Raw genomic sequence first — 17283 nt, 5'->3', positions numbered from 1 at the left:
GTGCAGCGCGTTGAAATGACATACTGAAGTTTATTTCAACAAGAACAAAACGAACTATACTTGAAATGATACAAAATAACAAAACGAAAGTCGACAGACTTAGAACGACGAACTTACATGAAACACGAAGAACGAATGAACAAGTACTTACTACAAAACAAACGAACGAACGAAACAGTCCCGTATGGTGCAAACATATACACAGACACAGGAGACAACCACCCACAAACAAACAGTGTGAACAGCCAACCTATATATGGTTCTCAATCAGAGGAAAACGTAAAACACCTGTCTCTGATTGAGAACCATATAAGGCTGATTACCAGACCTAAACATAGAAACACAAAACATAGAAATGCCCACCCACACTCACGCCCTGACCGACTAACACATACAAAACAACAGAAAATAGGTCAGGAACGTGACATAACCCCCCCCTCAAGGTGCGAACTCCGGGCGCACCAGCACAAAGTCTAGGGGAGGGTCTGGGTGGGCATCTSACCACGGTGGTGGCTCAGGCTCTGGACGAGGTCCCCACCCCACCATAGTCAATCCCAGCTTCCTTAGCCTCCTCAAAATGACCACCCTCCAAATAACCCCACCTAAATTAAGGGGCAACACCAGAATAAGGGACAGCTCCGGGACAAGGTAGCTCAGGAAGTGAGTAGTCGGGATTAGAAGGTAGCTCAGGTAGCAGAGGAGGTAGCTCAGGATAGAGAGGTAGCTCAGGATAGAGGGGCAACTCCGGACTGAAGGGCAGCTCTGGACAGAGAGACAGCTCTGGACTGAGGGGCAGTCTGAATTACTAACAGCTTAGGGCTGAGGAGCAGCTCATGGTGACTGACGGCTCTGACGCTCATGGCAGCTGACGGCGCTGGACGCTCATGGCAGGCTGACGGCTCTGGACGCTCATGGCAGGCTGACGGCTCTGGACGCTCATGCAGGCTGACGGCTCTGGACGCTCATGGCACACTGGCGGCTCTGGCAGATCCTGTCTGGCTGCGGCTCTGGCAGATCCTGTCTGGTTGCGGCTCTGGCAGTCTGTCTGGTTGGCGGCTCTCTGCAGATCCTGTCTGGTGGCGCTCTGGCAGATCCTGTCTGGTTGGCGGCTCTGGCAGATCCTGTCTGGTTGGCGCTCTGGCAGATCCTGTCTGGTTGGCGGCTCTGGCGATCCTGTCTGGTTGGCGGCTCTGGCAGATCCTGTCTGTTGTCGGCTTGGCAGATCCTGTCTGGTTGGCGGCTCTGGCAGATCCTGTCTGACGAATGGCTCTAGCGGCTCCTGACTGACTTTCGCTCTGACGGCTCGGGACAGACGGGGCTCTAACGGCTCGGGCAGACGATGGCTCAGACGGCACTGGCAGACGGATGGCTCAGACGGCGCTGGGGAGACGGATGGCTCAGATGGCGCTGGGGACGACTGGCTCAGATGGCGCTGGGGAGACGGATGGCTCAGATGGCACTGGGGAGACGATGGCTCAGATGGCGCTGGGGAGACGATGGCTCAATGCGCTGGGGACGGATGCTCAGATGGCGCTGGGAGACGGATGGCTCTGGCCGGATAAGGCGCACTGTAGACCTGGTGCGTGGTGCCGGAAACTGGAGGCACCGGGCTAAGGACACGCACCTTCATGCTAGTGCGGGAAGCAGGGACAGGGCACACTGGACTCTCAAAGCGTATCTGTGCCTGGTGCGTGGTACCGGCACTGGTGGCACCGGGCTGAGTGCACGCACATCAGGACTAGTACGGGGAGAAGTAACAGTGTGTACCGACTCAGGAGACGCACAGGTGGCTTAGTGCGTGGTGCCGGAACTGGAGGCACCAAACTGGATACACGCACCATAGGGAGAGTGCGTGGAGGAGGAACAGGGCTCTGGAAACGCACTGGAAGCCTTGTGCGTGGTGTAGGCACTGTTGGTACTGACTGGGGCGGGGAGTGGCGCCGGAAATACCGGACCGTGCAGGCGTACTGGCTCTCTTGAGCATTGAGCCTGCCCAACTTACCTGGTTGAATCTCCGGGTCGCCCCAGTGCGGGGAGGTGGATAAACCCGCACCGGGCTATGTAGGCGAACCGGGGAACCATGCATAAGGCAGGTGCCATGTATGCCGGCCCGAGGAGACGCACTGGAGACCAGACGCGTTGAGCCGGCCTCATGACACCTGGCTCAATGCCCATCTAGCCCTACCATGCGGGGAGGTGGATAACCCGCACCGGCCTATGCACACGTACAGGAGACACCGTGCGCTCTACTGCGTAACACGGTGTCTGCCCGTACTCCCGCTCTCCACGGTTAGCCTGAGAAGTGGGCGCAGGTCTCCTACCTGCCCTTGGCCCACTATCTCTTAGCCGCCCCCAAGAAATGTTTGGTATACTCACGGCTTTTCAGGCTTCCGTGCTAGACGCGTCCTCATAACGCCGGTTCCTCTCTGCGTTTCCTCCGCTCTCCGAGCTGCCTCCAGCTGTTCCCATGGGCGGCGATTCACTCCAATTTTAGCCCATGTCCTTCTCCGTTAAATATTTGCTCCCAACTCCACGAGTCCTGTTATACTTGCCCGTTGCTCGAAATTACGCTGCTTGGTTCTGGATTGGTGGGTGGTTCTGTAACGGCGTTCCTCTCTCTCTTCATACGAAGAGAGGAGCAGGGATTAAACCAAGGTGCAGCGCGTTGAAATGACATACTGAAGTTTATTTCAACAAGAACAAAACGAACTATACTTGAAATGATACAAAATAACAAACGAAAGTAGACAGACTTAGAACGACGAACTTACATGAAACACGAAGAACGAATGAACAAGTACTTACTACAAACACAACAACGAACGACGAACGAAAAGACACGAACGACAACGAACGAAACAGTCCCGTATGTGCAAACATATACACAGACACAGGAGACAACCACCACAAACAAACAGTGTGAACAGCCACCTATATATGGTTCTCAATCAGAGGAAAACGTAAAACACCTGTCTCTGATTGAGAAACCATATAAGGCTGATTACCAGACTAAACAATAGAAACACAAAACATAGAAATGCCCACCCACACTCACGCCCTGACCGACTAACACATACAAAACAACAGAAAATAGGTCAGGAACGTGACACTAAGAGCACTACAGATAAAATAATTTTTTGGAAAGCGTATTACATTGATAACTTAGGTAGATCCTTGTGTCCTCTAATCACCTTTATCTCAAAATGCACCAAGGTCTGAAGGGAGACAAGCTCTTGTGGTAAGATAAATTGTGTGTTATTAATTTCAACAATCACAGAAAATCTAAGTGGTCCTTTTGCAGATTTTAAATAAGCACTTACTTGTCTGTCTGTGAACAGCGCTGGCCATCTAGATCTGATGTCAATCACAAGGGGCTCATCTTCCACAATCTCCTTTCTTCTTAATGAGAAGGTAGTCATCATTGCTGCATCAACAGTTACCCAATCAGGACTTATTTTCTGAATCTCTTCTTGCATATAATCCTTTTTGATGAAATGAAAAAAATTACAGATGTCACATTTCATACAAGCAGTAACTGTTTCATTAACATTTCTTCGGTGTTGAGTCAAATGCTTCGATTGCTATTTCTGTTTTAAAGGTGCATGGACAGTCTTGATGGATACATGGTACTGGACAGGTTCTTTGCTAATATCCATGCTTCAATTTGTAATGTCTAATAAGGATGCGTTGATTTGATGTGTCAAGTCTGCAGTACTTACAGTTTCACTTCATCCATTGAAGCAATAATGCTTTTGGATTTCCAAGAATCTAAAAAAGAATGTTTACATAAAAAGAAAATTCACTTTAGTTAATATGTTAATTATTAACAAATTATTCTGAAATTTATTAGGAATTCAAGATATAAGTGCTGTCTAGGTAAACCTGTTTACTAACTGCAAAATTCATTTTTATAAAATGGTTTATTTAGCATATCTCATTACGAAATAACACTTGTAAAATAACAAAATATATACTAATATTACTACTTGCAAGATTAGGCTAATTAATCATTAAAATATTCTTAGGTTTTTAAATCATATATTTAGGAAAAAGGGTTTAAAACCCAATACTAATTAGAAGCATGGTTAGCAAACATCTTTCCTTTGTACTATTTTGCAGGTTATCAAACTAATTCCAAGCTAGTCAACAAGCAGCTTTTGCACATGTGCAATTCCAACCAGATGTGCTATCTAGTGTCATGCTAACTAAACGCACTTTAACTTACCAGCACCTGCACAAAGTCAGCGATGTGTCCTAATGGTCCTGACTAACACTATGCTAGATAGGGCAATACTAGCTAACAGCATACTAGCTAAATGCCACAACATACCCTGGAGAATTTACTTAGCTACACATGCCTATATCTGATGTTTGGTTAGCAAGTCACTGAATACAACCACAATAGTAAAATAAACTGATAACCACCCAATCTAATAGTAATGATAACTACAAGCATAGCTACAGTAGCAACAGTTGGCTTTTGTAGCTAGCTACTGTCATACAGGTTATCAAACAAATGACAAGTTAGTCAGCATGTCTCCAAGTTGGCGCCATGTGTGCTGCTAGCTAGAGCGGTACTATTTAACAGCATGATAACAGCAAGCTTAGCTACAATTATACTACAGTACATGTAGCAGAATTGCACAAATAATCCGATTTAAACTGATATAGTAAAATACTATTTGCCAAACGTAGCCAAATATCTGTTTTTATTTCTAAATTTAACCAAATTACAATTTTAACATGGAGCTTGTGCGGTGCTAACCAGCAAGCTAGCATGTAACATAGTGGCTAATGTCCTCGCTATACTTGTGCTGAAAAGTTATCTTTTTTTTTTTTTAAGGGGACTTGTTAAGTTAACTTACCCAATAAATATGTTTACTTTGTAGGTTACCAAGTAGGTAAATAACATGCTAGTGGTTGTATTGTTTTAAAGGAGATACTCATCTTTTGCCAAGCTACTCACTCCTGCTTGGAAGCTGTTGAATGCAGTAGAAGAGCTGCCAGAGCACGGTCTTTTTTTAATTTTATTATTATTATTATAATTTTATATTTTTTTTAAAAAATTTAGGGGGTGGATCAGTTGAATATTGCGGAAAGAATGTTGCTTCCAATGTAATTGTCTGCATCATTTCCAATCCCCCATATTTTTTGGGGTAAATATATATATCCATACACGCATGCATACATATACACATACAGTATATACATACACATACCTATATAGACATACATACTTTTTTAAAGAATATACCTTTATTATTATTCCCCGCAACCCTACCACCGCTCCCCCAATTGGAGTAAACTAATAAACACTTCTGCTTTTACCTTCAATTTATACATCTTATACCTATTTTACAGACACAGTCTACTTTATAATAGTTCTCTCTTGTTTGTTCTTAGTCCTTCCTCTATTTCTGTTGTCCATCCAATTTTATTTCCACTTGTAACTGTGCTATTTCACAAAAGCTCCGCACCTATACACATTTCACAGATCCCGTATGCCCTACATTGTTTATCTTGTTATTAGTCCCACCCTTCAGTTCCACTCAACCCCTCCCATCTATCTTCCAACATCATCCATTTCGGATTTTTATTTGCCATATATTTTTCAACTGTGCTGTGATGCTTCACAAAAGACTTGAACCTTCCTATTCTCATAGCTTCTACAGATTGTAAATTAAAAATAAACATTTTTGCTAAAATAATTATTATATTATTGATTGATTGACTATGGCTTTTCAAATCCCCCAGTATTGCTATCTGTAGCGTTAGTTCTAGGCAAATGTTGCAATTCTTCAGCCATTCCTGGACCTGTGACCAAAAACGAGCTACATATGGACAATACCAAAATAAATGATCTAATGACTCTGCCTCCTCACAACAGAATCTGCAGAGCTGGGAAGATTGTATACCCCATATATATAAATCCTGTTATGGCTGCAGGGGGCGTATTGGAAAAACTGGAAAATATGTGCCAATTTTCAAACGGCCTCTTAATCAATTTTTGCTCTTACAATATGCATATTAAMATTAATATTGGATAGAAAACAATCTCTAGTTTCTAAAACCGTTCTAATTTTTTCTCTGAGTGGTACAGAAGTCATTTGGCAGCACTTTCCCTGACCAAGAAGTAGAATGTCAGAAATCTATGCTCGCTTCAACGTTATGCCTATACATGGTCATTATACGTAAGACCCTACGTACACTCTGTACGCCTTGCTCTGGGTGTCAAGAGGGTATGAGAGAAGAAATTTAGTGAATATCTTGTTCAGAGGTTGAATAAGAGCTATTTCTTTGACGTGACCAACCACTTCCGGAAGTCTGAAGCGCGCGTCTTGGGAGTGATATTGTGTTCTGTTTTGCTGCTGTTTTGGACGGGAACAATCTCCGGCTGGGTTTTTATTTGATAAATGAGACCATATCATCGTAATGTATGTTTTTTCAATATAGTTTAATCAGATTATTTGAATTTTTTTCGGGAGTTTTGCCGTGTTTCGGTCTCTGATTTTTTTAACGTTGGACAAATCCGTGCCAGTCGACCAGTGCCAATGCTAAGTGAGAAGGGAAAGTTGCCATCCTGACTCAAAACAACGACTCATCTGGACAAAGGACACCCTGATCAACATTCTGATGAAAGATCAGCCAAAGTAAGACCCAATTTATAATGTTATTTCATATATCTGTCGTGCATGTCAACTGGTTGTGCGCGCCCAAGTGTGTCTGGCTATTGTGGCTATGCTAACATAGCGCTACATTTTGTTTTCGCTGTAAAACATTTAATAAATCGGAAATATTGTCTGGAATCACAAGAATCCTGTCTTTCAATTGCTGCAATGTATGTATTTCTCAGATATGTTTTATGATGAGTAATTAGTTATTTGACGTTGGTGTCTGTAAATGTTATGGCTGCTTTCGGTGCAATTTCTGATTGTAGCTGAAATGTAATTTATGATTTATACCATAAATATGCACATTTTTCAAAAAAAACATATGCTATACAATTAATATGTTATCAGACTGTCATCTTATGAAGTGGTTTCTTGGTTAGTGGCTATGTATACTTTATTTGGTCGAATTAGTGATAGCTAGTGACGGAGTAAAAAACTGATGGAGTTAGAAAAGTGCTCTCTTTTGCTGACGTGGTTAGCTAATAGATTTACATATTTTGTCTTCCCTGTAAAACATTTWAAAAATCGGACATGTTGGCTTGATTCACAAGATGTCTACCTTTCATATGCTGTATTGGACTTGTTAATGTGTGAAAGTTAAATATTTAAAAAAAATAGATTTTGAATTTCGCGCCATGCACTTGAAATGGCAGTTGTCATAGGTGTACCTGTGTGGGGATTGCAGCCCAAACAGGATAACATTCTATTAGTTGCAAGAATTTTGTACAGTAATTTAAATTGAAAAATTCGAAGTTTTGAATCCGGCGTTGTTTTGCGTATCAATTCATAAACCATGTGCCATGGAATGGGTACATCGAAAATCTCTTCCCAACTATTTTGCAATTTATATGGCACAGCTGTCAGTTTTTTGGTCCTTAAATGAAATTGGTATATGTTTTTATTTATCACACTTTTCTTTAACCATTTATGTTCTTTAATACAGGGCCGACATACAAGTTCCTTACTTTTTTCCCCTTCTACTTGCCTCCAGAGCACGGTCTTGATCAAGCCACTTCCTGAAATGCGCCGCTGCCTATAAATTACCACTGAGTTCTAAAATAAATTGTGCTTGGATGACAAGGCTAAAGTAAATAAAAAATATGTTTGATTGTAAACATTATACACTTTTGTTTAATAATTTATTGATTACTAGAATTACAAGGAGCAAGTGCTAAACCAAATTAAGGTTGATCTATATCCCCTATCAACGCGCAAACAAGGAGCACACTACACAAACATCACACAATGGGATAGGTGATCTGATGCATTCCAAGTGTTTTTTTTTGTAGTTAATCTCTTTTATAACCATTTCTAACATTACACATATTACTTTCACTACATTGGCCTCACCAAACACAAATTGTTAGATGGCTAGCCATAAAAGCTTAGGCCCAATATTAGTATCTCTAATACATGTGCATGCATAGAGAAATAGTATATGTAAATCATTCTCCTACAGTTTACTCAGTTAGCAGACACTCTTATCCAGAGCAACCTACAGTTATTCTTACTGGAATAAGCAATAGGCCTACTTGCTAAGCAAGCAGCTTGGCCTTAGTTACACATAGTTACACATGTGTAGACCTTCATGCAGTAAAAACCTCAGCTAAAACAATATGAACCAATAGCCCGTACAATTGACACAGTTCATGCTATGTGGATCCATATTCTTTAACATTTGCTGCATTGGTGACTGAAATTAGAAAATGAGATATTGCATGTGACATAGAAATGAATTTATTGGCTGCAAGGAATATGGGGGAAGTCCCTCCAGCAAAGTTGCACCAATCAAATTCCATTTGAAACAAGCCTATCAACAAAAGGACAATTGTGACAACTGTTGGCACCCCATAGGGATTCTTACTTATGAAAAAAGGAACTGTATTGTGGCCTTCTGTCACGCCCTGACCATAGTTTGCTTTGTATGTTTATATGTTTTGTTTGGTCAGGGTGTGATCTGAGTGGGCATTCTATGTTGTATGTCTAGTTTGTCTGTTTCTGTGTTTGGCCTGATATGGTTCTCAATCAGAGGCAGGTGTTAGTCGTTGTCTCTGATTGGGAACCATATTTAGGTAGCCTGTTTTGTCATTGTGGGTTGTGGGTGATTGTCTATGTTTATGTGTTAGTTGCCTGTGTCTGCACTGTTATATATAGCGTCAAGTTCGTTTTGTTGTTTTGTATTAGTTTGGTTAGTGTTTCTTCTTAAATAAATGGAAGAATGTATTCACTTCACGCTGCGCCTTGGTCCTCCTCTCTTCCAAAAACACAAAAAAATTCTAAAAGAAAAAAACGGTTTCCACTACTAAACAATAGGTACACTATTAGGGCAATAATTAAGAGGTTCAAACCCAGACTCAAACCCACACAACAGTACATGTGCACCGGAGGCAGTTGCACAGACCACTGATTTGACTTCTTGGTTCTGACTTAAAAGTTAAATGAGCGCGGTCTTAGCCAATTTAACTTAAGTTTGATCAAGTAAGTAAGTTAAGTAAGTTAAGTTAATGTACAGATTGTTGTTATCCTGACTTGACATTTAAAGTCAAGACAACTGTTGTCTTCATTTAGTTCATTTTACTTATTGGATCTAATTTGAAAGTTGAGGGAACACATAGTTCATAGCTGATTCAATTTGATTTTATAAGTTAAGACAATGTAATGACTTGTAGTTAATATAACATGTCATTTTTTGTCAACACAACTGGGATCTTGTTTAAGTTTATTGACTTATTAGGTCTGATTTGAAAGTTGACTGGTCAAATTGTTCATAGCTGATTCAACTTGATTTTATAAGTTAAGACAATGTAATGACTTGTAGTTATTATAACTTGCCATTTTTTGTCAACACAACTAGGATCTTGTTTTAGTTTATTTGGCTTATTAGTTCTGATTTTAAAGTTGTCTGAGCTAATTGTTATTTGCTAACTGAACTGATTTTATGTTTACAGCTTTTGTTGAGTTGAAGTCAACTTAACTTAACATGATTTGTCAAATCAACACATTTTCACATTTAGTTGACTTGAATAGAGTTATTTTGACTTAATCGCAAAAACTTTTTTACAGTGTGGTTCAGATTACTGTTCGATTTGAGATGGGTGCTCCTCCCTCATCACTTTTGCCAGTGCCCCGCTGCTCAGCATAACCGAATCCGCCCTTTTACTCTTCACAGTGTAAAACAATAACTCTTATTAACACCAACACTGGGGGTTATTTTACACCACAGAATGGTGAAATGTTACTAGAGATGTTACACTGAAAGATTAACACTGGCCAATTTACTGTGAAGGTGTCATAGATAAACCTGTCTGTTTTCCTTTTGCAGCTATTGTCATACAAATTCCTACATCATCTGTTAAGGAAATTCAAGACTGAATGTTAAACATCGGCCAGGGAAGCCTAGACAGATGTGATAGTAAAACCAACAAAAATGCTAACTTCTGAAAATACCTTTAGGACAAGGAACAGCTACCCTGGACAAAGACACAAAAGTCTATAAACGTAATCTTCTCAGGAACTGTCGTTCCGGGGTTGTCCTACACTCTTTTGTAAGATTTCCCAAAATATCAGTGTTAAACAGTGTAATGGACCTGTAATTAACAATGCGTTCAATTAAGTTACTCTAAAATATTGTAATACGATGGCACGGATGTTTCTGAATACTTTGCGAAGCACAATAACTTTCTCTTCAAAACGACTTGATCCTGTACAATAGGATACAGTTCGACACTTTGCCACAATCGCAGGCCACAAATAGTTACATCAAAACCTGATCCAGTAAGCAATTCATGTTTCTGCTTAAAGCACACATTTATACCCTCATATAGGAAACTTGACATAGTTCATAAAGCATAATCCAATTAGAGGTTGGACTATAGATGAATGTACTGTTTACTGCATGTCTAAATTCATTCCTTCAAAGAGTTCAAAAGACACATTGTATTGTAAAGTGAATTGTTTTTTTATTTGTTATTTTCAATTCTCATACATTAAATCACTAGAAACCTGTCAATGTATAATATAAGCTTTAGATCAGTCACTTGCATATTCCTTTCCTGGCTCCATGTGTGGAAATGTGTGCTTAGGGCTGCTATCAATGTTTTTTAAATGTAATTTCAGACCCAAGCAGTGCTGTGAAGGGACATTATTTGAGGTGCCTAAACAACCTTATTGTTTGTAACTGCTGCTGGAATAAAATTGCATTCTATAAATAAATGTTACTGCATCATTATTTGTAGGTTAAGCTTGGTGTGTTGATGTAAACACTTAACAAGGCAACTTCAAAGAAATGTATTTCATTCACAATGAATTTCAGTTACAAACAAACATTTCCACCAAATGTCATGATCTACATTTATTTACAAACATAGGTTCATTTAATTCAAAATCAAAATAATATTTTTTTTTTATGTATTTGAAGTTTACATCTTAAAGAAACTGTCCAGTGAACATTTTTAAAAGCTCATATTCTGTTTGGTCATACCCAAATAATGTTGTTGACTCACCTTTACTTGTAGTCGTGGACAACGCATAAATTATAGAAAACCCACTCAGTAAAACCCCATCTCAAACGTGTTTTTGAAACAAACCATTTTAAAAGATGCTTGAAATTTGCTTGGAGAAGGACATCATCCTTGGCAGGGACAGGCTCAATTGTGATTGGTCCAGCAGCTTTTTCCTACCCCCACCCCCTCCAAAATTATCTGGTGGGGAGAAGGAGACTAGGGGTGACACATGCTCAGGAGGGCACACACGCTAGCTAGCAAGCCAAACAATCCACAGCTAGTGTTAGCAAAAAGGATAAAGCTTATACAACAACAATCTCGCCAGTCACTTCTATTTCAAATGATGTGGTTTGTAATATTTGGCCTGCTGGCTGTTTAGAAGCAGTAAGCTAGCATGCTAACGTTAGCTATCGAGGATAGATTAGCTAGATGGCTAGCCAATACTAAAGCAAGCCAAATCAGATCCTCCACACAACAACCATCTCACCATTCACTTCTATTTGACATTTTGTGGTTTATAACTAAAAATTGGATGTTAAGAGGAAAGCTAGTTAGCTGTTGTTGACTAATATATGTAGCAGCAGTTATTTACCTAGCTAGTTTAGCTCCTACCAATCACGACTTCTTGTCTAGCTAACTTAGTAGCTAGCTAACAACAAAAATATCAGGAATAGTGACAAAGCAATGAACAGAAATGAATCATGCTTGTAAAATAATCAGTCTGCATTTATTGCTGTTATAGGCAGTGCGTGCAGCCCTGCCACAGGTGGAGTTGGTAGCAAATTTGAATATCCAAGTGTATGAGCGTCTCATTGGCTGAGCTGGCAAATCAGCTTTTTTTAAGCGGTATACGTCCAAACCAATCTGTTGTTTATACTAAGGCCAAGCAGGAGCACAGAGAAAAGCAGAATTTTAACATCCTTCTATTAAATATATATTGTAATTAATTCTTGGTAAATATTTCATGGATATCTGGAACAGTGGACAGATACTTTAAAAGTACTGTAATATTGTATCTGTATCAAAATATACTTTCAATGCACTGTATGAATACAAACTCAGTGGAAGGTGACAATGCCTTACATATCTTAAATTCAAGGTATCTTTGACATTTCATCAATGGGATTTGTAAGCTGTTAGATATTATTGTGGTGTGCAACAAACCATTTATGACCTTTCCCAAACCCCACCAGTTCAGTTTGAGATGGCAATACCATTGGCATGTGCACATTTTGATTAAAGGAACTGGTTAGGCTACATCATATTGCTCCAAGAGAAACAAGACATTTTGACATGAATGCGCGAAGATGTTCTCATCCAATGTTTCAAGTACTTTACAAGGGGCAGTGAGATAGGTGTGAAGGTATCCAACAACTGATGTCGTGGAACAGCAGTTCAAAGCAATGCCAATTTTAACATAACAATGAGATACATTAACTGGTCTGTGATACAAGAAATAGTTTCCTTGATCCTAAACTAACAATGAGCAATGTGTTCAATCTGTGACCAGTAAAGTGAATTACATTTTTGTGCATCACTATGAAAAGCAAACATTGACATCAATTCATACGATGTGAAAATAGCATGGATTGGGAAGATCAATTTAGTTAAACAGTTTCAAATCTCTTGCCAAATCATCATTGGATATGTACATATTATTCCTTAACCGCCTCATAAAATAAGGTCTCAGGAAGTGAGTTGTGTTATTAGTTTCATGTCAGTTGCTTTCAAAGTATATTTCCCTAACAACTATTAACCAATCTGTTTACTCCAAAAATAAAACACAGTCCCATTGACTTGTAGGGTTCTGGCTGAACTATAAAACCAAGGTCTCAGGTGAATGTTTTGTCCACTGCTACCTGCAGCCACAGGACTCCACCACCATGTCCTCGTACTGTTTATAAACCACGTTATTGGCTGAGTCAATGTAGAGGATGCTGATTGGGCTGAGGCGAGTGGGCACACAGCAGGTGGGCGGAGTCGAGTCAGGGTCCATGGAGTTCATGAGCGTCTGGATGATGGCGTGGTTGGTGGGCTCGAGGTGCGAGCGGATGGGGAAGTCGCACACCCCGTCGCAGTGGTAGGCCTCATACTCCAGTGGGGCAATGATCCAATCATCCCAACCCATCTCCTTGAAGTTGACATGTAGCTGCTTCCTGTGGCAACGAGGCTTGGGGTTCTTGGCCAGTTTCTTGCTACGGGTGGTGGGGGCTCGGCGCATACGTCGCTGGGTGAACAGGTACTCGTACACAGTCTTGTTGTCGTGGCCCGACCGGGCTTTGATCTCGCTGTAGAACAAGTCGTGTTTCTTGGTGTGTCCGAACACGAGGAAAAAGGCCTTCTCTTTGGTCTGCCTGCCCAGACGACTGAAGCCCATTGCCCTGAGGTCCACGGGGCGGCCTTGTTCCAAGGCCTCCAGCTCGAAACAAAGCTGGACGGTATTGTGGAAATTCTTGAATAGTTTCCAAATGTCAAACACTTCCCATTTGGGCATATTGTGGTCCTCGATGGTTCGAGTTTGGAGCAGTGTAGCTTTCTGCTTACCTGCTGCACAGGTGAAAAGCTTCAGGCAGAAAACTCTGCCAGTAGAAAGTGCTTTGCGTGGGTCGGCCAGTCTTTTCCTGAGAATGCGCAGCTCGGCACCCAGTAGCCCCTCCTCCTCCAGGGAACTGATGTTGAAATTATACTTCTGTCTTCTCAGCTGGAGAAGACGGTCATCTGTAAAAGAAGGTGACAGAGTCAAGGGTAAGAATAAAACGTGCTAATGTGGCTTCTCAGGTAACACACAGGAGGTAAGATAATGTTTTCTTTGTTTTTGGTGAGGGAAAGCATGGCCATATACAAATGAAAGCCAGGATTTTCATCCAGGAACAGTACGCGTTCGAAAGTACATTAAAACCAGACATTTGCAGACTACAGACCACATTGAAGTATAATCAGACAATTAATGTCAACCTGCAGCTGTTTACCAGTGGACCTACCACTACGTAATATGGCATTTGCTAAGAGTGGACCAAAAATCACTGTAACAATACAAAAGATAGAGAACGAGTGGAGAATTGGCTATGTCAATGTGGAGTGATTTGTGGGTTTAGGAGACCCACCTGAGATTTTAAAAAAAACTTACGGTGAGCTACAAAAGTATTGGGAGGGTGACACATTTTTTGTTGTTTGGCTCTGTGGTCCAGCACTTTGGATTTGAAATAACACAATGATTATGAGGTTAAAGTGCAGACTGTCAGCTTTAAGTTGAGGGTGTTTTCATCCATATCGGGTGAACCATTTAGAAATGATAGGACTTTTTGTACATAGTCCCCTAAAATTTTTGAGACAAATTAACTAATGTGTTAAAGTAGTCAAAAGTTTAGTATTTGGTCCCATATTCCTAGCATGCAATGATTACATCAAGCTTGAGACTACAAACTTGTTGAATGCATTTGCTGTTTGTTTTGGTTGTGTTTCAGAGTATTTTGTGCCCAATAGAAATGTATGGTAAATAATGTATTGTGTGGATGCTATGTATGCTACCATGATTACGGATATCATACCCCAAAGACATGCTAACCTCTCACCTTTACAATAACAGGGGAGGTCAGCATTTTTGGAGGGTATGATAACTTTCTCACTCATCATTATTCACAATTTATTCAGGACTATCCATAATCACGGTAGCATCCACAGTAATGTATAAGTGTTTATGAACATATTCTATTATTTTTTACAATAAAAGTGACACCAAAATGATACGATACGTTATTTACCGTTAATTTCTATTCGGCACAAAATAATTTGAAACACAAACCAAACAAACAGAAAATGCATCCAACATGTTTGTAGAGTCACAAGCTTGATGTAATCATTGCGTGCTAAGAATATGGGACTAAATATAAAATGTTTGACTACTTTAATGCACATATGAGTGAATTTGTCCCAATACTTTTGGTCCCCTGTAATTTCTAAATGGTTCACTCGATATGAAGGTCACCAACAATTTGCTGAGGACACGTTATACAAATAAAGTACAAATTAAAAGTACATTAAGTGCTTTAAATGTAAATCTTTAGCAGCTAGAAATATTCAACCAATGTCGTTTAAACATCATTTTAAACAGTTTTACACACTAAAGAAAATATTACATAGAGGCCAATAATTTCACTTGAAGCCCAATGGTCTATTTCTTTACACTTTAGAGGCTGCAAATCACTGATGGAATGGCTATGCAGATGGCTACTGACAGTGTGACAGACCCATGACCAAGGTAAAAAAGTATTATGTCAAATAGCAAGCTTCAAGTTTGCTTTGACTTTAGTTTGACTTTACCTCTCTAATAGAGAGGTTGGTTTGATGAGCATAGGCATACAGCTCCAATTGATTCTGAGACCTGGTCTCTTGGTTGTGTTTTATTTATAAAATTAACAAAATGCTACATTTTAAAGATAAGTAAGCATATTCAGAATTTAGCCTCAATCTTCATAATGATTCTATTTTCGTTTGGCAGAAATAAACAGCTACTTTATTGGACCATTGATCCATAATGTATAAGCCATTGTGACATTGCAAGCAGTAATGCAGATTTTTTAACGTTTATTATGAGACAATTTTTTAAATTGCACTCATTGTTTATATGGCATCAAAAGTGTACCTTGTCCTTTATCCACAAAGCTGGTGATGGTGTTGGCCATACCAGCCTCGTGCAACACGCTGGTGTTCACCTCTCCTGTGGATAGTGACCAATACAGTGACAACATGTAGTCGTGCGGAGTCACCAATGGGTGCTTCGGAAGGTCTCTGTCGCTCAGTTTGCCCGTTGCTTTGGCACTCCTTTGGGCTAACGGAGCGCTGTATTTTTGCACAGCAATGACTCTATGCTGTTCAGTTCGTGCTGATGTTGCAACTCTGGGGAAAGTCTTTCCTTTGCTCTGTCTGGGCGTATCTCCGCCTTTGCGTGTTTGCACGCTCAACGCCATGAGAGCAGGCACAGCAGCTAAATTGGTAGCATCCCCGTCGGGTAGCCAAGAGCGCGCAGACTCCTTGCGTCCCAAGTTGATAGCTCCACTAACGCTGCTCGCCGTTACGCCGTGTGGTGATGACACTGATGTCACAGCTTTTGCTTTGGCTGCCTCGCCCTTTATCAGCGGGGGTCCTGTCCTAATGCGCGTGATCCTCGCAGCGCTCGGAGACTTCCAACCTGCTACGCCGTAGTTTCCTACCGTAGACCTGGCAGTTGAGATGATTCCCGGGTTGGCTTCTTTACCTGCTCCGCCTGCGTGCTCCTTGCCTCGGCTCTCGGCTGCGCGCTGTGCCGTCCCGGTATGGCTCAGTGACACTGGGATAAATTCCAGGTATAAGAGAGTCCAACACCCCAATAAAAGAGGGAGACGTTTCAGGACTTTCATCCTCTGATCTTCCTTTGAATGTTTGCCAGGGAGAAATGCGCACAGGCTTTTCGCGTTTGAAATAAGTAAACATGAACAAGTTTGGAATAGTGAAAATGTGGACTAGAATTTAGTATTCTATGGTAAAATACACTATGCAAACCGTTACTCCCAGATCCGCTATTCAGTACCATAGTGATGCAAATGTCCTGTTGCTGGTCTTGGTTTCCAATATAGCCAACAGTTGTCCAAAAAGGTTTGCATTGAGAGGGGAAAACTTGACTTCGTTAAACTCCAACTGTTCTGCTAGATATCTTGTCAGAGACTTGTTTAAATCCCATTTTTCCAAGAGGGAAGAATGGCGTAATGCTACCGCAGTTTTTTTCTCTCAAAGTTGAACCCCTTCCAGTGAAAATATTTCACACACATAACCCTGCAGGTGCTCTGAAATATCTACAAACCTGAACTCAGGAATTGGAAAAGGAATTCCAACATTAACCAGTTTAATTAGGTGCGCTTGCTGAAAGCAAAGCACAACTCAAGATTTCTTAAATAGTCTTAGGTGTGCTGGCTGAAGGCAAGTCGTACATAGTCTTATTATTATTATTATTCTATTTATTCAGCCTGCTCTAGAGCTTAACCCTCTAAAGTCTAAGCCCTATCGAAACAAAATATATATAAAAAATTGGATGAAACATTGAATTTGGCATTACTACTATTAGCCAATAGAAACGC

The 17283-nt window shown here is 40.7% G+C and overlaps 1 protein-coding gene and 1 long non-coding RNA gene across 2 annotated transcripts in view; both read right to left on the bottom strand.

The window, feature by feature from the left end:
• Positions 1–173: 173 nt before the first annotated feature.
• Positions 174–17283, bottom strand: part of LOC139027903 (uncharacterized) — a 393207-nt gene continuing 376097 nt past the window's right edge. The window contains exons 2-3 of the long non-coding RNA XR_011480062.1: positions 3016–3109; positions 174–384 (exon numbers count right to left, since the gene is read on the bottom strand). This is a non-coding gene — a long non-coding RNA (uncharacterized lncRNA). The remainder of the gene's footprint in view (positions 385–3015; positions 3110–17283) is intronic.
• Positions 10643–16917, bottom strand: LOC111961284 (growth/differentiation factor 5-like). Its single transcript, XM_023983441.2, has 2 exons — positions 15816–16917; positions 10643–13891 (listed from the first exon to the last, which is right to left on the bottom strand). The coding sequence occupies exons 1-2, from the start codon at positions 16567–16569 to the stop codon at positions 13029–13031; spliced, it is 1617 nt and encodes a 538-aa protein (XP_023839209.1). The 5' UTR covers positions 16570–16917; the 3' UTR covers positions 10643–13028.

Source organism: Salvelinus sp. IW2-2015, linkage group LG1 (assembly GCF_002910315.2).
Source record: "Salvelinus sp. IW2-2015 linkage group LG1, ASM291031v2, whole genome shotgun sequence".
NCBI lineage: Eukaryota > Metazoa > Chordata > Actinopteri > Salmoniformes > Salmonidae > Salvelinus > Salvelinus sp. IW2-2015.
The sequence above is the reverse complement of the archived record's forward strand: the minus strand, read 5'-3'. Positions and strand labels throughout refer to the sequence as shown.